Source organism: Camellia sinensis, chromosome 11 (assembly GCF_055761805.1).
Source record: "Camellia sinensis isolate YWXY chromosome 11, ASM5576180v1, whole genome shotgun sequence".
Classification (NCBI taxonomy): Eukaryota; Viridiplantae; Streptophyta; class Magnoliopsida; order Ericales; family Theaceae; genus Camellia; species Camellia sinensis.
In genome coordinates this window covers 171,283,124-171,306,274 of record NC_138971.1, presented here as the reverse complement: position 1 = coordinate 171,306,274, position 23,151 = coordinate 171,283,124, and the positions used below count along the sequence as shown (strand labels likewise).

General features: G+C 43.2%; 1 protein-coding gene and 1 pseudogene across 16 annotated transcripts; both read right to left on the bottom strand.

Moving 5' to 3' along the window:
• Positions 1-23,151, bottom strand: part of LOC114297754 (golgin candidate 6-like) — a 141,695-nt pseudogene that overhangs the window by 99,521 nt on the left and 19,023 nt on the right.
• LOC145803012 (uncharacterized) lies at positions 1,330-21,464 on the bottom strand. 16 transcript variants are annotated; one of them, XR_014344960.1, is made up of 5 exons: positions 20,396-21,464; positions 4,411-20,300; positions 2,913-3,107; positions 1,683-1,764; positions 1,330-1,591 (listed from the first exon to the last, which is right to left on the bottom strand). XR_014344960.1 is itself a non-coding variant. In XM_082896143.1 (2 exons), exons 1-2 carry the CDS (start codon positions 20,402-20,404, stop codon positions 19,677-19,679), a joined length of 633 nt encoding a protein of 210 aa, XP_082752269.1. In that variant the 5' UTR covers positions 20,405-21,464; the 3' UTR covers positions 2,189-19,676. The 16 variants fall into 16 exon arrangements, 1 of the variants encoding a protein (XP_082752269.1); XR_014344961.1 differs by having other exon boundaries at positions 4,414-20,300; XR_014344967.1 differs by having other exon boundaries at positions 4,885-20,300.

The window sequence follows — 23,151 nt, the reverse complement described above, 5'->3', positions numbered from 1 at the left end:
TACTCTCTCAACTTTTTCTCAAATTCCACTTTAGCCCTTCATTTTTCAACTTTCACCCAAAATTTAATTGTGAGGTGATGGGAGAAGACTGACTACATTGAAACTTAAGTTGAAACTTAAAGACTTAATTATTGCGATTAAAATGTGAGAAATCAAAATGAAATTTAGGTAAAAATTTAAGGCTGAAAAGTATATTTTACCCATTCAAAATATTGAAGATGTATTATTGCAGGTCTTAACCCTCATTTGGTAGGTGGAACATATAAGTTTTTAGTTTATTAGTTGTTGCCAAGGGAGGCCTTTTCAAATGGGGTTTACTTTGTGACCTATGCATGCTTGTTTTGTTATAGTATTACTTTGTATGCTTTCATTTGACATAGATTCCTCTTATATGCGTAATGATTAGTATAGCTATCACTGGTCATTAGTTTGGTTTTCCTAATTTTATTTTTCACCAAGTAAAAGAAAGATTACATGTCTTCACTACAAGAAATGACACTTTTGGCGACCAAAATATTAGTCGCCAAAAGTCTCATTTTTGGTCGCCGAAACAAATTAGCAACTAATTTTTTTTGTCGCCAAAGTCGTCGCCAATACTTTGTCGGCGATAGTATTGGCGACTAAACTATTTTTGGTCGCTGAAAGTGAACGTTTTGGCTACTAAACTCTGGTTAGTCGGCAAAGGTTATCTTTTGGCGACTAAAATATTAGTCGCCAAAAGTGAACATTTGGCTACGAAACTTTGAGTAGTCGGGAAAGGGGATATTTTGGCGACTAAATATTGAGTCGCCAAAAGTGTTCAAATAAAATTAATTTAATTTTCAGCGACTAAAAATTTTAGTCGTAGATAAGTTTTAGTCACAACATTACTACATTGAGGGACTAAAGAATTTAGTAGCCAAAAAATTATTTTTCATTTTATTTTATTTTTTGCTACTAACCATTGGGTCGCCGAAAGTCTTCATTTATTTTTGGCTACTAAACTATTTAGTCGCCTAAAATCTTATATAGTTTTGGCTACTAAATTTTTAGTCACCAAAAATCTTTGGGTTCTTTCTGGCTACCAAATATTTAGTCGCTAAAAATATTGATTTCCTTTTTGGCTACCAATTGGTTAGTCACTAACAAATTCACTTTTTTTTTTTTCTTTTTTCACTACTAAAAATTTAGTTGCCAAAAACTTTATTTAGTGTTTTTTTTATTATAATTAATTTCTCCACAACCTGTATTCATTTCGTTCAACTTGCACCCTGTATATAAACAAAATAATACATATATCTATTTCTATTTCGTTTCAACAATACAAAAATTTGATCTTTTAACATCAAATTCTATGCAAATCAAATACAATCCAACCCAAAATAATAATTCCATACAAACACAGAATCATACAAAAAAGATGTCCTCTATACACAAAATTCTACATCAAATGTCATTTACAGAATATTTTGAAGGTGTAAACATGATGGAAAAATTAAATTTATTAACTAAAACACTTGCTTAATTTAACAATGAAGCCATTGATCTAAAGGCTTCTCATCCTTCAAGCTTACTTCATATAGTTTGGTACCTTTCTTTCTGAAGACACCAACTGCAAAATAATAATCAACCTCCCAATCAGCGGAAGCATTTAGCAAATAAGTATAGATAATTAAACAAACCAAAAACTCAAGGGATTCAACCTTGCCTTAATAACCATGGATTGCTATACTGGCTTAGTCATTGCCCCCACTTTTGCATCACTTTCTCAAAATCAAAACAAAGCTGCACAAAAAAAAAAAAAAAAAAAAAAAAAAAAAAAAAAAAAAACCAATTCCCTACCATGGACAAGAAAGGATATGTTTTGGTTAAGCATATTATCAAACATGGAATGAGAAATCTACATGCAATAAAAAAAACATAGAAATCAAAATTTAGGAATTTTTTTTATAGAAAAAAAAAGAAGGTAATAGTAAGCATCAATTTGACTAGAACCAACAAATGTTTCTTCCGTTTATTCGAGGGTTCATATAAAACAAATGTGATTTATGAACAAATTCAAAAACTATTTCTTCTGTTTATAGGTTATTCAATCCTCTAAGCACTAATATGATTTATGAGTTGCATTCATCATAGACAAACAAATGTGTCACTTTTATCAACAAAGTTAACAAGAATAATAAGATGTTCTGTAGTAATTATTATTTCCTTTTGTGATCTTGTAGTTTACAAATTCTTGAGTCTTAGAAAAATGACTAATTAAGCTAATGTATATTTCTATAATTAACTGCCTCATTAATAAAGTATATATATATATATGAAATTTTTTGTACCTTCTTTTTTAGGAAGATCAAGTCCGAAGCATTTGGGTTTTTAATTGAAAAAGCTGTGAATAAAAATGCAAAGATGGAAACAGAGTTTGTTGTCTCAAGCAGAGAAGGAGGTACTTGTCAAATCTATTGTGCAGGTAATTCCTACTTATGCTATGGCATGTTTTGCCTTTCCAAAGAAGTTTAATGATCGTTTAAATTCATATACGAGTAATTTTTGGTGGGGTAGAGATCCTTTAGACCGTGGCCCTCACTGGGCAAGCTGGGACAGCTTGGGTTTGGCTAAATCAAAGGGAGGGATGGGCTTTAGAGATTTCAAAGCTTTCAATCTAGCCCTTCTTGCAAAGTAGATATGGAGACTTATCACTCGTCCTCACTCATTCTGTGCTCAGATTTTAAGAGGGGTTTATCATCCACATTCAGATTTCCTATCTGCTTCTAGGGGTAGAAGTCCAACTTAGGCCTGGGCAAGTTATCTCAAATACTTATGAGATCAGGAGTTCCGTAACCATAAATCTCTAGTAAGTTCCATAATTTTCCACATTATTGGCAATCATCTTGCCCTTTTATTATTACCGAAATAAGTTTAAAAAATTATGTTACCTCTTCTATGTTCTCAAACTTCCTTTTTGGCTCTAGAGGGTGACCACCATAGCTTTGAGTTGGACGTGGGGTCACATAGATTACCCTTTTAGAACTCATGCAACCCATGGCCTATATAATTCTTGGTGCTCTGGGAAAGTGAACATTTGGGTCCACTGGCCCTCTTCTTGGTGCTCTGATACACCAACCTCCCTCCTAAATTCACACAAATTTACTCAAATGAGAAAATTTAACTATCATTTCCACAATTCCCATAGCAAACTCGTAACTTATTTTACACATTGTAGCTAAATCTTGTATCGAATTTGGCACAAAACTTAGTAATTCTAAAATACGACACAATGTTTATCTAGTCTTTCGAGAGTTCCAATTTGGCCTTGATCTTAATTTTTGACAATAACATTCATTGGAGAAGCAATAATTTTTCCAATGGACATGGACTCAGGACTATTTAACTTTATCAAACAACTTTTAAAATAACAATAATAAAAAATAAATAAATAAGCACTACCAGAGACATTGAAATAGAAACTAAAAAAAATCAATTGGAAGTTTGGAACTCCTTTTAGAAGATAGAATCTTTGGTCGTTCCAAGAAGATTTTTACGATTCGATGGAACTCATAAAAGTAAAATCACTACGAACTTCATTAAGGCCCATTTGGGTGTCTCAAAAAAATGAATTGGGCCATTTTACTTTTAGCTCATTTACAAATTAGACAATTTAATTTATTTAATTCTCTTTAATGTGTGAAATGTGAGAGGCTGAGTATATTTTTGTGGGCAAAAATTCATCATGATGATGGATTGATGATGATAGCAAGCAAAGTCAATAGAACACTTTCGTCGTGGTTAATGTATTACCTGATTGGAAGCATTCCAATGTCCAAGTTAGAAAAACTTAGAGAGAATAAAAAAAAAATAAACAAGAGTTTACAGAAATAATATAATTTTTATTCACTGAACGTCCTCCAAACATTTCTCTTATTATTAGGATTTGACTATTTTTAATAACTTTTTTCTTTCTAACTCTACTCGTTAATTTGCTTAGATTATTTCTAACATATATTCCTACAACCTTAAACTAACAAAGATCACTATTATCCTAACTAAATTGGCATTAAGCGTGACTCTTTTCTTCAATTTCACACTTGATATATGAGAATTGTCTAATAGTGACGTTTCACCTCAATCGACATTTATAATTATCTATAAAGGAACATGATGATTTAACATTTATTTTATTTTCAAAAATTTAAAAGTATCAACTTTTAAATTGAATTATTTTGTACAAAACTAAAAAAAAAAAATTGGGGGGTTTATGGTTTGGGGGTATTTGCAGGGGAGAGCAGGGGGTCCCTCCCTATACTAAGAATGATTTAACAACTTAGGCCTCATTAAGTATGTTGAGGAGGGCCATTATGAAAGTCACGTGCATTTACTAACATCAAATAACATTAATAAGTGGTTTCATTAAGAAGGAAGACTGATTAGACGCACCACCTTCTTGAACAAACTATTGAAGTAATCGGCATGTCTCCACAAGAGCAGAGAAATCAGCAACATGTTGTGGATTAAAGAAGAAAAGCAACTAGTGGAGAAAATTCGAATTAGGCCCAAAGCAGTGCCTGGATGTACAGAGCTCATAAATGAAAATGAAAAAAATGAATTAGGCCCAAACATTCAAAAAAAATGAAATTCAATCTCAAACTGAAATTGCACCTAATAAGAGCTCATGAACAGGTAATTGAAAAAAACAATTAAATTCAATCTGGGCACTACCAAACCTCATAAACAGATGTCAAACACATGAGCATTGTTCGGTTTCATTTGAACATTTTGTCAAACACATGGTGAGCAAAAGGGTCAGAAGACAACAACAAATACAAGCATGGACGAAACAGGCCAAGTAAGAGCAGTAGGTAGAGAAAAACAAACAAGCAAGAGCAGTAGTTAGAAAAAAAACAAACATACTTAATGAGCCTTCCAAATTGACCAAACCATGGCCTCCACATCTTCTTTTCCAGCTTCCCAAATTTAAACCCAAACCCCCAGTGTGACAAATTTGAAAAAGATTATGGTGTAACCAAGTGAACATTCCACTATTCTAGTAATTCAACCCATATCCTCCATATCCAAGAACAATGAATGAATAGATTGCTCAACCTTAACATGGGTCGATTTGGGGTTGGGGTTGGGTGAAGGTATGCAAACGGAAGAAGAAAACCCTAGAGGCTGAAATTAGAGGAATAGAGACTATAGAGAGGACATACCTGGGGTAATGCTCCAATAGTGGATTGAAGGTGGTGCTCGTGTGCGATGGCGGTGATGCTCCGTTAACGATGGAGACAAAAGCTAGCGAGAGAGAGAAAGACAGAGAGAGCGGGAGGAGAGCAGAGACAGACAGAGATGTATGAGAGAGTTAGAGCGTGTGGAAGTGTATTTCTTAAACCTAGTTTATTTTCTTTCCCGACTAACTCTTTTAGTTGCCCATAATAAATAAAGGCTTTTCTCCGACGAAATATTTAGCAGCAAATTAATTTTGCCCCCCAAAATCTGAAGTCCAATTTTTAAAATTTTTAATTATAATTGCCAACTAAAATTTAGTTGTTAAAACTTAAAAGTAAATTAAATACCGACTAAATAATTTTCGTAGCCAAAACTAACTATACAGCGACTAAATTATTTTTTAGTCGCCAATTGTGACATTTTTAGCTACTAAAATATTTTTTAGTAGCCAATTGTAGCATTTTTACGGAATAAATTGTGATTAGTACCCAATTGTTGCATCTTTGGCGACTAAAATATTTTTTAGTAGCCAATTGTTGCATTGTTACCGACTAAATTGTGATTAGTAGCCAATTGTTGCATCTTTGGCGACTAAATTATTTTTTAGTAGCCAATTGTTGCACTTTTACCGACTACATTTTTTTTAGTTGCCAATAATCAACATTCCCTAACTAAAAAAAATTAGTAGCTAAAAATGATGACTTTTGCCGACTAATATTATTTTTGGTAGCCAATTCCGTAACTTTCAGCGACTAAAAGCCATTTGGTAGCCAAAAGTGGTCGCCAAAAATGTATTTTCTTATAGTGCTTTTATGCTGGACTATATGTATTTAAAAGTTGGTACAGATTATATTAATTCAATTCAAAAAAAGAAGTTTGAAAAACTAGATGTGTTTGGTCCAGAAAATTAAAAAAATAAAAAAAAAACTGATTTTTTGGGACTTTGTACACACCCAAATCGAGTAAAAAAGTAATTTTATTAGGTACCAATTGAACCTTTCACAAAATTTCAAGGATAATGAAAGGTAGAATAATATCTTTAAAAGGAAAGAGCCAAAAAGCCGGTTATATTGTTGTTAATCGCTTATTCTTTTTCATTTTTCAACATAATTAGTGAAAAAAATGATATTGTCACACATTTTACATTTAAATATATATTTTATCCTTAATTATTTTTATATCTACACTCCAGCTGCATTAGTTTTATTTGATCAACATTATTAACATAACATATGCTAATTCTCCCTCTTGCAATTTTTACTTTTACTTTTATTATGTGGGTGTTGGAACTTAGGTTGTCGGTGAAATCTAATTAGGCTTCATCACCTAGCCTAGAAAAGTGCCATAAATAATAATAATAATTACAGAGCTGCTACAGGGTCCGAAATTGTCAAGCTTGAATTTGCTCCGAATCCAAAACGACGTCGTTTTAGATTTTTTTTTTTCTCTTTTTCTCTCTCTCTCGCTGTTTTGACAAATTGAAGATGAAAAGAGAAGAGGAAGCAGAAGCAGAGAAGAAGAAGAAGAAGAAGAAGAAGAAGAAGAAGAAAAAAAGAAGAGAAAGAAGAAGAAGAGAAGAGGAAGTAGAAGAAGAGAAGAAGAAGAAAAAGTCTTCAAATCAAATCAGAAGAAAAAGAAGTCTTCATATCAGATCAGATCCAAAAAATAAATAAATAAATCAACATCTTCATCAACACATGATCATCATCAACAACAACATCTTCATCAACATCGTCATCATCAGCCAAAAAAAAAAAAGATTCAAATCTGAAAAAAAAAAGAAAAAAGAAAAAAGATACAGATCTGATTCAGATCTGAATCTCTGATCACCGCCATCACCGTCGATCTTCCTCCTCCGCCATCACCATCACCATCACCGTGTTCTTCTCTTCCTCCTCCTTCTCCCCATCTTTTCTCCTTCTTCTCTCTTCCTCTTCTTTTCTCCTCTTCTCTCATTTCTCTCTCTCGCCTATGTCTGTCTCTGTTCAAACAAGAAAAGGAAGAAAAAGCAAAAAAAAGCAAAAAAAGGAAGAAAAAGAAAAAGAAAAAGAAAAAAATGAAACCCAAAACGACGTCATTTTGGGTTTCGCGCCAAATACGAGCCATTGATTTCGGGCCCTCAAACAATTTTCTAAAAATTAATGGCCCCAGAGTTCCATGAGTTGGTTTCATATTAGAAATGAGTCATTTCTATTTCACACATAATCAATACTTACCCTCACCAGCTAGTTCTCCTCTAGTATGCTATCCAAATTTGTATAGTAGCCCTTGAAAGAGCATGCTTAAAAGGAAACCTTAAATTTGTGTATTAGTGACCAAAAAAAAAAAAGAGTAAAAACAAGACTTAATTTTGTGTATTAAGTGTTTATTAATTTAGTGAATGAGCTGCTTTAACTTAACATAACTTGACAGATTATAACTTATAACTGTAAACATTAGTTGTTAACCTGTTTGGTGCAACTGTGAGATTATGGATTTAAGTAGCAGAATTGTGTTTGGTTGATAAGCTGTAAAATAGTTTTTTCTGTATAATTGACCTTTTTACCCTTATATGATATAAAAATGATCATTTTTGTCATTTTTTTCAATTTTAATTTAAAAAAATTATTTCATTAATAAAAGTTAATATAATTAGTATTAAATAGTATCAACTAATATAAAAATTGATATTAATAATTAGTATCAATTGATATTAAAATTAGTCTGAATTACTACTAAAATTATATGAAAGCTGAATTAATACTAAAATTATTCTAAAATTATTAATTAGTATCAATTGATATTAATAATTAATTTTTAGTAGTATCAAATAATATTAATAATCAACAATTGTTATTAATTAGTATCCATTAATTGCTTAATCAGTATCAATTAATAATAAAATTATTAATTAGTATCAATTAATAGCTTAATTAGTCGTATCAGATTTTGGCACGACAAGTGGTGTGGATCTACATACCTTAAGGATGAGTTCCCCTCCCTCTTTAACCTGTCTGCTGATAAGAATGGTTCTCTTCAACAATACTATGCCAGGAAAACCAGCACTTCAGTTTGGAACTTTCCATATAGAAGAATCCTATATACTTGGGAAGAGACCAGTGAAGCTAGGTTGAATACAATGTTATCTTCTGCCCCCTCCTTGTGCCTCAACAGTGCTGACAGCCTGGTTTGGTCTGCACTTGGTTCTTGTGTTTTCTCTGTGTCTTCCCTATATTCTCTTTGTACTTCTCTCCTTGGGCCTCCCCTCATTATTAGCAAATTCATCTGGAGCAATACCTTACCTCCCAAAGTCAGTTTTTTTGGTTGGCTAGCTTGGAAAAACAGAGTTAAAACAGCGGTGTTTCTGCTCGATATAGGTATCTTAAGCAGCAATGTTTCTCCTCTTTGTCCTCTCTGCAAAGTGGCCCCTGAATCTAATTCTCATGTGTTACTTCACTGTCATTTCTCTTGGGTTATTTGGTCATCTGTGTTATTCGAGTGGGGGCTCTGTTGGTGTATCCCTCAGTCCGTAGATGCTCTGTTTAACTGGTGGATGGGGACTAAGCTCAAACACCCTCTCAGGAAATTCTGGGAAGCAATCCCACTGGTTGTATTGTGGTCTCTCTGGAAGCTAAGGAATGAGTGTGTTTTCAGAGATGCTCATCCTAACTCTGCAGAACTATGGGAACTTATCAAGATCAGATTGGCCCTTTGGCTTAAAGCCTCTATCAAGAACTTTCCCTTTTCAGTCGAGGATGTGGCTCTCAATTGGAGACTAACCAGGCTATGCTACAGTTGATATCTGCTATGCAATTCAGTTTAAAAGAAAGCCTCCTCTGTTTTGTTGAAATGTCAGCACCAGCATACTCTGTCTCCTATCTTCTGTTGGGGTTCTTCTGTCGGCTGGGCTTCTGCCTGGAGTTCATTCACTGTGTTGTTCTTTTTCTGAGTTCGCAGAATGATTATAGGGCTGCAGTAGTGATCTGTGCTGAATTCATGGAGTATTGTTCAAAGGCAATGCAGGTTAATGCAGATTCCTTCTCTGGTTGGAGTGTAGCTTGCAAAATGACTGATCTGTGCTGGTTTCTTTTCTGGTCTGTGTTGGCTGGTGTGGGGGTTGGTCTTGTTTCTCACCTGTGTCAGTGTGGATTGGAGCCCCAAGCTCAGATGTTTGCCTTTGGTGTTAGGGGTTGCTTTGGACTGGAATTCCCTTTAGCTGGAGTTTTGTTCCTCTATTTTTTGATGTAATGTTATTTTCTGGTTTTTTCTTTTTTCTGGTTGTTTTGCTCGTTGGTTTCTCACCAACTTGGAGGTTAGAGCTTGTTTCAGCTCCAAGCTCCTCTTTATTGATGTAATTCTTGTTTAATTCATCAATAAAGACTTCGTTTGCCGATCAAAAAAAAAATTATTAATTAGTATTAATTTTTATTAGTATCAAATAATATTAATAATCAACAATTGTTATTAATTAGTATCAATTAATTGCTTAATCAATATCAGTTAATACTAAAATTATTAATTAGTATCAATTAATGGCTTAATTAGTCTGAATTAACACTAAAATTATTAATTAGTATCAATTAATATTAATAATTAATTTTTATTAATATCAAATAATATTAATAATCAACAATTGTTATTAATTAGTATCAATTAATAATTAATTCATTACAAAAATATACAATATTAATTTATTAATTATTAATACCAATTAATATTGGTTTTTTTTCTTTTTCTTCAAAAATATACAATTTTTTATTTTTTAATTAATATTAATATTGATTTTTTCCTTAATTGATTTTTTCCTTATTTTTCAATTTTTTTTCTAGGGTTTCATCGCTGTCGGCAAATAACTGTCGGTGGCTAGGGTTTCAATGCAAATTAGGATCGCGATCGCGACGGCAACGGCGACGACCACAAGCAACACAGATCGAGAGAGAAAGAGAGAGGGACGGCGGTGGATTTCAGATCGTAATCACGATCACAAAGAGAGACGCGAGCGATGGAGCAAATCGTGATTAGGTTTCAGATCGTGATCGCGATGGCGGTGGTGACCAGAGGTGACGACGGAGCTCTAGTTCGTTTATGCGATGGCGATTGTTCTCCGATCGTGACGTTTGGGTTTCAGACCGCACGAACTAGAGAGAGAGAGAGGGAGAGAGAGAGAGAGAGAAGAGATCACGAAGAGAGAGAGAAAGAGAGAAAGAGAGAAAGAGAGAGAACCAGAACGTCGTCGGAAATCACCTCTTGTCCCCAGAAATCGCCTCTCTGGTTCTTAAGAGAGAAAAATGAGTGTGTTCTGGTTTATATACATGGCACACTTGTAATAACTTGAAATTGTGAGGGGCATTTAAGTTATTTTGACCCTCAAATGGGATCTTCCCGCTTAAGTTGTTTTGGGAAGCACCTCCTCCCCCACTCAACCAAAAAGCTCGATTTTCACTTATAAAAAGCTATAATCTACCCCCATAAGTTATACCAAACACTTCAAAATCACTTATTTTAAGCTATAAGTGGATTTAAGGTGAAAAAAAGCTACGCGAAACAGGCACTAGGGCAATCTGAATGCCAAATGACTAGCAGTTTCGAAATAATTGCTTGTACATATGTATTCCCTGATGCATTCGGTTTTCCTTCTTTACTTTTCATGCTTGGCTCTGGGGCTCCTAAAGATGGTGTAGGTTTTTCCAATTCAATTCGTAAAACCTATAATAAATTTTACATTAAGATTTTTTTTTTGGGAGGCGGGGCGGTTTAACAATTTTAGTAAATTATCTGACCCTAAAATGTAAAGATAACTAGTATTCTGAAGCAGTTGTTCTCCATACATTTTCTGACCCTAATAATACTAGAAGAAAAAACAATGTGAGATTGCATACCCTCTCCTTGCACTGCATATTGTCGTTTAGCACATGAGAAAGAACACTAGCAGCTCTGGAACAAGTCTGCACTTCAGAACATTCTCTGGATGAATCTCACAGACAAAGCACCAAGAAAAAAAAATAACACAAAAAAAAAAGCCTTGTTCTGTACGGTCAAGATAAATACTTACGAGCCAAAAGGCATATGGTGTCATGACCCAAAAACTTGAGTAAAACAAGGGAAAAAAAAGGCCTAAGGATCAGCGGCGGAGGTATGAAGCGACGGGTTGCAAATACGAAGAGCCAACCGAGCTAATTTCGACGGGTTGCAAATACGAAGAGCCAACCGAGCTACTTTCGATGAAGAGGATGTCAGCCGAGGAATATAACCGGGCAAGTTCGCAGACAATTATGTTAACTAGCCCGATCGAGGTTCGGCGTCTTGAAGACCGGAGAAGTGTTATCTCGGTCGAAGTGAGTAATCCCAGTCACACCTTCGCGGACGGAATTAAGGGGCAATTGAGAGGGTGATTTATGATCTGGAGTTGGGCCGAGGTATCGACCGAGCAGGTTGAGAGCCCAGCAGTGCATTGGGCTGAGATGATCGACCGTTCACCCAGAGAAAGGCTGCCAGAACTTGGGCCGGGCAGAACTTGGGCCGAGTGCGTCCCGCCCCAGACCGTAAAGAAGCAGCTCGGTAAGGCAGAGCTCGGTCGGACCAGGATGCTCGGTCCGAGGTTAGCCGAAGCCAGACAAGCCGAGTGACCGGCGCCCGGAATGGCACGGTCGGCCGAGGTTACCGATTGACCGATGTGAAAGCTGACCACGGGGTGCTTCGGGCTAGGCTTCGCCGAGATGCCGCCTAGCCCGGTCCCCCCTTGGAGTTTGCCAGGGAAGTGCTTGGGTATGAAGCACGGCACGGCGCAGCAACGCATAGGGCCGCTCGGCTGCCGAGCTCCAGCTGTGATGACTGGCAGTTGAGATTAGGTGATGTTCAGCAAGATCTATGCTGACAGATGGGATAACAGAGCCACGTGTCAGGAGATGATTGGGAGTGGATATGGGGCTCAGAAGATATATAAACATGTCTGCGCCCCCCATACGCGACATACGAACACCTCTGTAAGGAATTCTTACACTCAAACACTCTCTCCCTTCTCTCTATCCATCCTAAGGTGTGTGCTAACTTGACCGTCGGAGGGTTTTTCCGGCCACACACCGCCGGGTAGCTCACCGTTGCTTGCTCGCAGGTGATCGGACATCGACGGAGCTCGGAAGAAAGGAGTACGGGCTCGTCGGAATATTTGCTCCCCGTACAATTGGCGCCGTCTGTGGGAATCTTGACAGACAAAACCTTGTCTTCCAGGTTCATCTGATCGCCGTCCATGGCGAACAACGACGAGTTTCCGTTGTCCGCCATCGACGGAGCCACCCCGGAGTATACCCGAAGGAGAGAGGGACCTCCTGCTGTCCATCCAATGGCTGACTTGGGAACACCCACTGGCGGACAGTCAGTAGACGCGCGGGACAAGCGCGGACGAAGTCATGGACATTCACAGAGTCCAGATGGTCACCGGCGGAGGAGAGACTCGCACGCCAGGCGACTAGAAAGCAAGTTGAGGGATCAAGATGCTGTCATCCGGCGAATGGCGGCAGAGATGGAAGATCTTAAGCGGCATGTCAAAGGGAAGGGTGTAGTTGGAGTGGGAGACCACAGTGAGCGCACCCCATCCCACCGTTCAGGCGGTCAGAGTCAGCGACGTACTCAGTCAATATCCATTACCAGAAGTTACCAGGTTGGTGATTCCGACGTGGGTGCAGGGAAGTCTAGCGCGCAAGACAGCACCTACAAACCCTCACGTCCGGAGACGACGTCGAGGTACTCTTACTCTACTCAGTCAGAGGATTTACGAGCGGTCTTAAAGGAGCGGGCCCGCCGGCGCGAAGCACAGAGAATACCGGCACTCCAGCGGTTATCTTATGGGGTATACGCCAGTGAGGAGGTCGGAATGCCTCCACCCCGCCAAGCAGTGCCGCTCTTTGAAGATACGGACTTGGCCAGGCTGAGCGCCACCCCATTTTCCCTGGATATAGAAACAACACCGCTTCCGGCAGGCTTCCACCAGCCTAAGTTCACACTTTACGACAGGAAAACCGATCCTTACATGCATGTGAGTCACTTCCGACAGGTTATGGCCGGACATAGGCGGAATGACGGACTTATGTGCCTAATCTTCCCGTCAAGTTTGGGCGAGCTGGGCTTAAAGTGGTTCGAGCGGTTGCCGAAAGGGAGCATACAGAGGTGGCATCAATTGGCCGAGGCGTTTGTTACACACTTCAAAACCAACACAAAGACACCAAAGGAAGTTGATCATCTGCTAAGTGTCAGGATGGAACCGTGCGACACACTGAAGGTATACAATTCAAGGTACTAGGAAACCTTCAACGAGATCTTGGACTGCCCGGTCAACCTTGCAATCACACAATACAAGCGTGGTCTCCCGGTCGGACATAGACTGCGGGACTCGCTTACCATGCACCAGCCGACCGCCATGGGCCAGCTCATGCAGCGCATTAATGAGCACATCCGAATAGAGGATGACGCGTCAGCCTCTACCGTGAAGGCCACTCCGGTAGCAGCAGACAAGAAGACAGCAGGCAAAGTGCATGCAGTTGGGCAAGAATCCAGTCGCTCAGGTGACCGAGCAGAGGAATCGGACCGTGGTTCAAATCGTAAGAATCGGGGTAGAGGACGTCGTAATGACCGGGATGAATACCCCCGAGATGATGTAGCGGACGCGAACAGAAGGATGAAGGCAAGGACTGGCATAACCACGGTCTTCAAGATTCCAATCTATCGCATACTCAGTGAAATCCGAGACGAGGAGTATGTCCGGTTTCCTGCTAAGTTGGGTGATGGACAAAAGGGCTATAATCCGCGGTATCGTTGCACGTTCCACCGGGAGAGAGGCCACCGGACTGAGGATTGTTTGCCTTTGAGGCAACACTTAGAAGAGCTGGTCGCGGCCGGGCATCTAGACCTCTACATTGATGGCGGCGTGAAGCCGAATCAGGCTCCGGTCGATCCCAGGGGACAGGATGACCGAGACGCTCCACCACAGGGAGTTATTAATGTCATCCACGGCATTGTGGAACCAGAGCGTGTTTGCGAACTCCGGGGCATGATCAAGAAGGCAGAACATATGAGGGAAGTTTTGTCGGTACAGCCTGCCATAAAAAGGGGGAAGACTGAAGAAAAGGATGTGATCAGTTTCACCTCAAGGGATTTAGAGCGTATCCAGACACCGCACAACGATGCTCTTGTAGTAACACTACGCGTCAAAGAATTTGATGTTAGACGGATCTTGATCGATCAGGGAAGCTCGGTCGAGATCATGTATTATGATGCGTTCAAGCAGCTCAAACTCCGTGAGACGGACTTGGCTCCGGCTACTTCGCCACTGGTTGGATTCAACTCGCAACCGGAGTGGCCTTTGGGAAAGATAATCCTGCCGGTCAAAGCGGGATCCGTGGTCAAGCAAGTTGAATTTTGGGTGCTGCAAGTGCCTTCGACGTACAACCTTATCCTTGGAAGGGGATGGCTACACGCCATGCAAGCCGTGGCATCGACTTTTCACCAAGTAATGAGATTCCCCTCGGCTGTGGGGGCAATTGAGGAGATTTGGGGCGATCAGGTCATGTCCAAATAGTGCTTCGTGGCGGTCAACGGAAGCCGGGCTGCCAAAGGATTCGTTCAAATGATCGAGGGACCGGAGGACCAGGGTGTCTTGGATGATGTGGGCACCAAGGCCGAAGATAAGGCTGTTGAGGAATTGGTTGAAGTGTGGATTGATACCGAGCAACCGGACAAGTTCTTCTTGCTCGGTTCAAGTCTCACGGCCATAGAGAGGACCGAGATGATTGAGTTTTTGATGGCGAATATCGAAGTCTTTGCATGGTCGCCTTACGACATGCCTGGCCTCGACCCAAGTTTTATCTGCCATCACCTCAATGTCTTCCCTGGAGCAAAGCCAGTCATCCAGCGAACAAGGAGATCGGCGTTGCATCACGCCGAGGTAGTTGCTGAGGAGGTAAAGAACCTGCTTGAGGCACGAGCAATTCAGGAAGTGCACTATCCTCGGTGGATTTCCAACACTGTAGTGGTGCCTAAGAAGAATGGGAAGTGGCGAGTTTGTGTCGACTACAAGACAGTCAACCGAGCTTGTCCCAAAGACAGCTTCCCTTTGCCACGCATTGACCAGCTAGTGGACTTGACGGCTGGACACAATAGGCTCAGTTTCTTGGATGCGTACCGCGGCTATCACCAGATCCCCATGCATGGGCCTGACCGAGAAATCACCTCTTTCACGACTCCAAGGGGACTCTTCTGCTATCGAGTTATGCCATTTGGTTTGAAAAACGCCGGGGTAACCTTTCAGAGGATGGTGACCAAAATGTTTGCTCCTTTGCTCGGCCGGACCATGGAGGCTTACATCGATGATATGGTGGTAAAGAGCCGACATGAGGCAAACCATTTGTCCGACTTAGCCGAGATGTTTGCCATTCTAAAGAAGCACAAGCTGCGCTTGAACGCCTCAAAGTGTGCCTTTGGCGTGGGATCCGGCAAATTTTTGGGATTCCTAGTCACAAACCGAGGCATCGATGCAGACCCTACTCAGATCAGAGCCGTGCAAGAGTTGAAGCAGCTCAGCTCGGCTAAGGATGTGCAGCATCTGGCCGGGATGGCCGCCGCGCTTAATCGATTTATAAGCCGGTCATCAGATCGCTGTCGCCTTTTCTTTCAAGCATTGAAGTCAAAGTTTTCATGGGATGACGAGTGTGACCGAGCTTTGGCCGAGCTCAAGGACTATTTGTCTTCTCCGCCGCTGTTGGTTACACCAGAGCCGGGTGAGGAACTTTACCTTTACCTTGCCGTCTCCCAGCACGCAGTAAGTGCGGTGTTAGTTCGGGCTGAAGGAATCAAGCACCTCCCAATTTTTTATGTCAGCAAAACTTTGTTACCAGCAGAATCAAGATACTTGCCGTTGGAGAAGCTTGCCCTGGCCTTGATGATGGCTTCAAGAAAGTTGGCGCACTATTTCCACGCCCATACCATCATCGTACTGACCGAGTTTCCCCTCAAGGCTTTGTTTGAACGTGCGGACTTTTCAGGCCGAATTCTAAAGTGGGCGATCGAGTTGGGACAATTTGATGTGAAGTTCCAGCCGCGCACCGCAATCAAAGCCCAAACCTTGGCAGATTTTGTCACCGAGTTCTCACCTGGCACTCATCCGGTATGCCCGGTCGACATTGCCAAGGCAGATGATGAGATGCACGCAATGCCAACCGAGGAATAACCAGTTGAAGGAGGTACCGCCGCGGAGTTAGCGCGCACCATCGAAGTTCCCTCAGTTTGCACGGTCATACCACCCGGTGATGCGATGACGGAGTTGTGTATCACCAACCCATCCACTCTGTCCGGTACCGCATCACTAAGGGGGAAAGAAATTGAACCACACCGCTCAGAACTTGATGATTCGCCTACGGACTTGGGCATTCCGAACCAACTTGTTGAGTCCAGTGCCGAATCATCAAGGGGGGAAGGAATGGTTCCACACAGCTCAGAACCTGCGGCCGGCTTCACACCACAACCTGATGATTCGCCCACGGACTTGAGCATTACAGAACAACTTGCTGAGTCCAGTGTCGAATCACCAAGGGGCACTGAATTTGAACCGGTCAACACCGAACTTGACACCGCACAGCCGAGTAGTTGTGATCCCATTTCCCTTCGCAACTCTCAGAACCCATCTGACTGCTGGAAGCTTTTTGTGGGGGACATGTGGAAGCTTTTTGTTGATGGAGCGTCCAACCGCCATGGTGCCGGCCTAGGTATTGTTCTTATATCCCCGGATGGCCTAACCATTGAACATTCTATCACGCTTGGTTTCCCGGCGTCTAACAACGAGGCTGAGTACGAGGCACTTCTCGCCGGGCTCAAGAGCGCAATTCAAATGAAGGCTGCCGAGCTCCTGATGTACAGTGATTCCCAGCTTGTGGTTAACCAAGTTTCTGGGATTTATGAAGCAAAGGACGAAAGGATGGCGAAGTACCAAGCTCTGGTCAGGGAGCATATCAAGCAGTTTGAGGCAATTAGAGTCCAACAAATTGGCCGGGAAGACAACAGTCGAGCTGATGAACTGGCCGGTCTCGCTTCTATGGTGGATAATACTTTTCCAAACCCTCTTTTGATTGACTTTCTTCTGCGGCCAAGCATTGAACTCGCCGGGCAGACAAATGTACTCTGCGCCGCGCTTGGTCCCTCTTGGATGGACCCCTTGATTTTGTTCCTCAGAGACCGGACTCTTCCAACTGACAAGAAAGAAACACACAAAATCCGGGTGAAGTCAGAGCGGTTTTGGCTCTCTTCATCTGGCGTGTTATATAAGAAGTCCTTCACTGGTCCTTATTTAAAGTGCGTGCACCCGAATAGTGTGGAGGCCTTCTTGTACGAAATTCATGAAGGCATTTGTGGCAGCCACATAGGAGGCAGGTCCTTGGCCTACCGTGCTATTTCGCAGGGATACTGGTGGCCGTGCATGCAGGCCGATGCACAAAAATATGTCCGCAAGTGCGAAAAATGCCAGAAATTCGCCCATCAGATCCACCAGCCTGCTAGGGAACTTCTTCCCCTCACCAGTCCTTGGCCTTTCGCCATGTGGGGGCTAGATATAGTGGGACCACTGCCAACAGCACCGGGCAACCTGAAATTCTTCATCGCGGCCACAGATTACTTCACAAAGTGGGTTGAAGCTGAGCCCTTGGCAACCATCAAAGAGAAAGACGTGAAGCGATTTGTCTGGCAGAACGTGGTCACGCGGTTTGGCGTCCCCAAGATTTTGATCTCTGACAACGGCACCCAGTTTGACGGTCGCCTATTCAGAGGATTTTGTGAAGATTTGAAGATAGAATTCTACAACTCCACCCCGGCCTACCCGCAGTCCAATGGTCAAGCCGAAACATCGAACAAGACTATACTGGATGGGTTGAAGAAACGGCTGGAAAAGGCCAAGGGCAAATGGGCTGAGGAATTACCTAGCGTCCTTTGGGCATACCGGACAACCCCGCGACGTTCTACCGGGGAAACTCCATTTGCTTTGGCTTATGGCATGGAGGCGGTCATACCCTTGGAAGTTGAAATGCCCACCCTCAGAAGCGAGAGTTTTGAGCCCGAGCTGAACACCGAGACTATTGCCTTGGAGCTGGACCTAGTGGATGAGCGTCGGGAGAAGGCCCTCATCCATGTGGCCGCCTACCAACAGGAGCTCTCAAAGAAGTATAACAAGACGGTGCACCCCAGACCGTTCAAAGTTGGTGATTGGGTTTTGAGGAAGATTATGGGCAACACCCTGGTGCCAGGAGAAGGCAAACTAGGGGCAAATTGGGAAGGTCCCTACATGATCACTGGTTTGGCGGGCAAGGGGGCTTACCACTTGGAGGATTTAGAGGGAAGAGCAATACCCCGGCCATGGAATGCGGCCAACTTGAAATTGTATTATTTTTAAGCTTCTGCTTTCTTTTCTTGTGCAAAGAAATTTTTTGGCTTGCACCACAGCATGTAATTCTTTTTGTCAATTTATAGAAGTAATTTTGCTCTAGCACTTGGACTGTTGTTTTAATGTTACGAATCGAGATGATGTATTCCGGTTGGAAGAGTTGGTGTTTTGTCTAACTTAGGATTCCCAACCGAGATGATGTACTCCGGTTGGAAGAGTTGGTGTTTTGTCCAACTTAGGATTCCCAACCGAGATGATGTACTCCGATTGGAAGAGTTGGTGTTTTGTCCAACTTCGGATTCCCAACCGAGATGATGTACTCCGGTTGGAAGAGTTGGTGTTTTGTCCAACTTCGGATTCCCAACCGAGATGATGTACTCCGGTTGGAAGAGTTGGTGTTTTGTCCAACTTCGGATTCCCAACCGAGATGATGTACTCCGGTTGGAAGAGTTGGTGTTTTGTCCAACTTCGCATTCCCAACCGAAATGATGTACCCCGGTTGGAAGAGTTGGTGTCTTGTCCAACTTCGCATTCCCAACCGAGATGATGTAGTCCGGTTGGAAGAGTTGGTGTTTTGTCCAACTTCGCATTCCCAACCGAGATGATGTACCCCGGTTGGAAGAGTTGGTGTCTTGTCCAACTTCGCATTCCCAACCGAGATGATGTACTCCGGTTGGAAGTGTTGGTGTCTTGTCCAACTCCGCATTCCCAACCGAGATGATATACTCCAGTTGGAAGTGTTGGTGTCTTGTCCAACTTAGAATTCCCAACCGAGATGATGTACTCCGGTTGGAAATGTTGATTTGTTCAACTTCGTTACAACCGAGATGGGTATTTCGGTTCATGAACTCGTTTTGCTGAAGTGCTTCGACCGTGTTATGGATTCCGGTCGACAAAGTGTTGTTCAAACGATGAGTTATACCGAGATATTTTGCTGAAGATGGAATTGATTACTACCGTGCAAACACTTAGAAAAATTTGAGTTTCTCATTGAAAAGAAAATCATTACAAAAGGTGGGGACAGAGCCCGGTTACATCAAAAGAGTTGGAAGCAAAAATACAAAAACAAGGAAAAAGAGAACTAAACTAGGGGGGAGAGATTGGTGAACTCGTCCTCGCCAGCATCAAGATTGATGTTAGGACTGACATCTTGGGCTCCGGGCTCAGCATTGCCAGGCTGCTCTTGCACCTCGGCCTCCTCTGCCTCAGAATCTGTGTCATCCTCTCCATCTTCAAGTCCTTCCTCGGCCTCCGCTTGCAGAGCGCTGAATACGTCGTTTGCGTAAGGCACAAGGTAGACCGGTAGCGAAGCTGGAGGAGGGTTGGCAAATACGTCGGTGTCGGAGCCTTGGCCGAGGTGTTCGCAGGCAGACTTCCAGCCTGCTTTGAAGTAGATGTCTTGCGTTGCAAAGACTTGCTTCTTGTAGCTCTCCTCGGCCTCGTTAAAGCCGGCGGTGTTTGCAGCCCGGCAAGCTTTCTTCTTCGACTTCTTCAGGGCATCCACCTCGGTCTGGAGCTCGTTTTGTTTTTTCTCGGCTGCATCCAGCTGGCCGAGCAGTCTGTTGTTGTCGGAGTTGGCCATCTCAAGAGAGGACTTAGCCCGGCCGAGCTCGGCTTGAAGGCTTTCTACCTGGCTGGCTGTGTCGTTGGCCTTCTGCCTAAGTCTGTGGATACGCTCCAAGACCAGGTGTTGTTTTTGAATGGCCTGCAAAAACAAAAGCAAAATTGATTAGATAGGAGACCGAGCAAAAACGGAACCGAGCAAACACTTGCAAAATTTTCAAAGGAACATCGACTTACCCTGGCCATAGACTTCACCGACGACTTGACCAACCGAGTGTCGGGGACGTGGTCGCTGCCGACCACGTCGCTCGGTAGTAGCAGAGCTTTGGATAGATCGAAGGCGAGCAGATGTTCTTTGTCAGCCTTGATCGAAGCCGTCGCCGGGATATCTTGACCCCGGTGCTTCAAATGTGGGCGCTAGGCCGGCACTGGGGCGGGGGAGTCTGTTGGATGTTCGGTGGTAAGCTCGGTGACTAGCTCGGCGGACGGGTCTGCCCGAGCTCTTTTGCCGGCACGTCGAGCAGAGGGTTCTCGGCTGGATTGCCCAGCGGATTGAGTGGCAAGGGCGACCACAGCGCCACTGGATTGACCGGCGGCTGGCGACCGAGTTACTACGCTCGGCACCTCGGCGGATATGGTGGTGAGCAGATTCTTGATTCTGCTGCGCTTGGCCATTTCTTGTTCTTCGATCAGGCGAATGATGGGAACGTCAGGAAGGGAAGGATCGGGAGGCGGCGAAAGAGCGCGAAGGAAGTCAGTTACTCTACTCCGGCGCGGAGCAGAATACCTGTATGTCGGTGTATAGCCAAGTAAATCGTTGCAATCTCGGTGACGGCACCTAAGCACGGTCCGAATTGCTTCGACGTTGGGGAATTGATAGTTGGCTTGCAAGGCTTGGATTGCTGCAAAAGAAACAGGAAAACTGGTTAGTTACAAAGTAAAGAATTAAGCTAACCGAGCAAGTTTGAGTGGCTTACATGAAGAACCGAAGTCCTTGTTTATGAACCAGCCCGGCACCTCGGCTGTTTCGTAATTGCCCGACACCCAAAAAAAGTCATCGTCGTGAAGATCTTTATCCGGGGTGCCGGTCACAATTTTTTCTTTGCCAGGTCTGATCTTCAAGTAATAAGCCAAACCGTCCCCGGTGTGGCCCATTGTGTATTGCCTTAATATCTCGGCTAGACCCAAGTTGGTGCCTAGCCGATTGTTCAACTCGTGAACGCCGTTGATTATTCTATAGGTATTGGTGGACACTTGGGTGGGTGCCAGCCCGGTGCGGCGAAGGAACTCGGTTATAAGAGGGTTGAGTGGGAAACGGAGGCCCCCTTCAACGATTGAGAGCACGGTGAAGGGGCATTGGTCAACTCTTCCCCAGGGTGTGGTCTCCTCTTCAGCCAGTTCGAGATGAACATCGGCCGGAATGCCGTAATCCTCTCTGAAAGCAGCTAGCGCGGCCGGAGTATCCACTAGGAAGCGGAATTTCCCCATTTGTGGCCGGCTTAGTGTATCCCGGCTGAGGGGTTTGGCACTGGTTATTGGATGATGCTCGGTCCTGAGAGCCTCAGGAATGACAGTGGTCCCCTTGGACTCTGCAGGAAAAGAATGGCAAGTGTTAAGTGTTAGCGCGGTCGCGCAAAAGGAGCTGGATTTTAGCTCGGTCATTAAGGCTGCCAAACCACCTCGGTTGTTTATTCTATCTAAGGAGCCCGGTCGCCCAAGCAGACCAGATGTTAGCCCGGTTGAGCGACCAAGTCCTTTTGTTATCTCGGTTTTTGCTGGGGTCGAGACAAACTTGTTATTTGCTCGGTTGGACTGGTTTTTTGGATCAAAAGAGGACCAAGAGCCCGATTCACCCCAGTTTTTCAGTGTTCTTCATGAATATGAAGAACACCAAGAACAATGGGAGGTTAGGTGCGGATTCTACAACCTATGCCCTAATAGCTATGTTTTTGTGCCCTAATGTGTGTATTATGAAAGAAAATAGCAACAAAGTGAAGGTGGAGTGACTTACCAGTGAAGGGCAGGACCTAATCCTTCAAACACGAAGAATGGCAGCAAGTCTGGATGAAGATGCAAGAGCTCTGAGGTCGAATATCGAAGTGGCAGTAGGAAGATTTGGAGTTTGAGAAGGGCATGTATGTATAGGCGAAGGAGACCGCCCAAATTCAAATTCTAGCAAAAACAGGGGGTTGGCTGCCCGATGACCAATGGCAGCCCGCCACGTGTCCCCATTTATGGCTATGACAGGACTGAAGCGACGGGTTGCAAATACGAAGAGCCAACCGAGCTACTTTCGACGAAGAGGATGTCAGCCGAGGAATATAACCGGGCAAGTTCGCAGACAATTATGTTAACTAGCCCGGTCGAGGTTCGGTGTCTTGAAGACCGGAGAAGTGTTATCTCGGTCGAAGTGAGTAATCCCAGTCACGCCTTCGCGGACGGAATTAAGGGGCAATTGAGAGGGTGATTTATGATCTGGAGTTGGGCCGAGGTATCGATCGAGCAGGTTGAGAGCCCAGCAGTGCATTGGGCCGAGATGATCGACTGTTCGCCCAGAGAAGGGCTGCCAGAACTTGGGCCGGGTAGAACTTGGGCCGAGTGCGTCCCGCCCCAGACCGTAAAGAAGCAGCTCGGTAAGGCAGAGCTCGGTCGGACCAAGATGCTCGGTCCGAGGTTAGCCGAAGCCAGACAAGCCGAGTGACCGGCGCCCGGAATGGCACGGTCGGCCGAGGTTACCGATTGACCGATGTGAAAGCTGACCACGGGGTGCTTCGGGCTAGGCTTCGCCGAGATGCCGCCTAGCCCGGTCCCCCCTTGGAGTTTGCCAGGGAAGTGCTTGGGTATGAAGCACGGCACGGCGCAGCAACGCATAGGGCCGCTCGGCTGCCGAGCTCCAGCTGTGATGACAGGCAGTTGAGATTAGGTGATGTTCAGCAAGATCTATGCTGACAGATGGGATAGCAGAGCCACGTGTCAGGAGATGACTGGGAGTG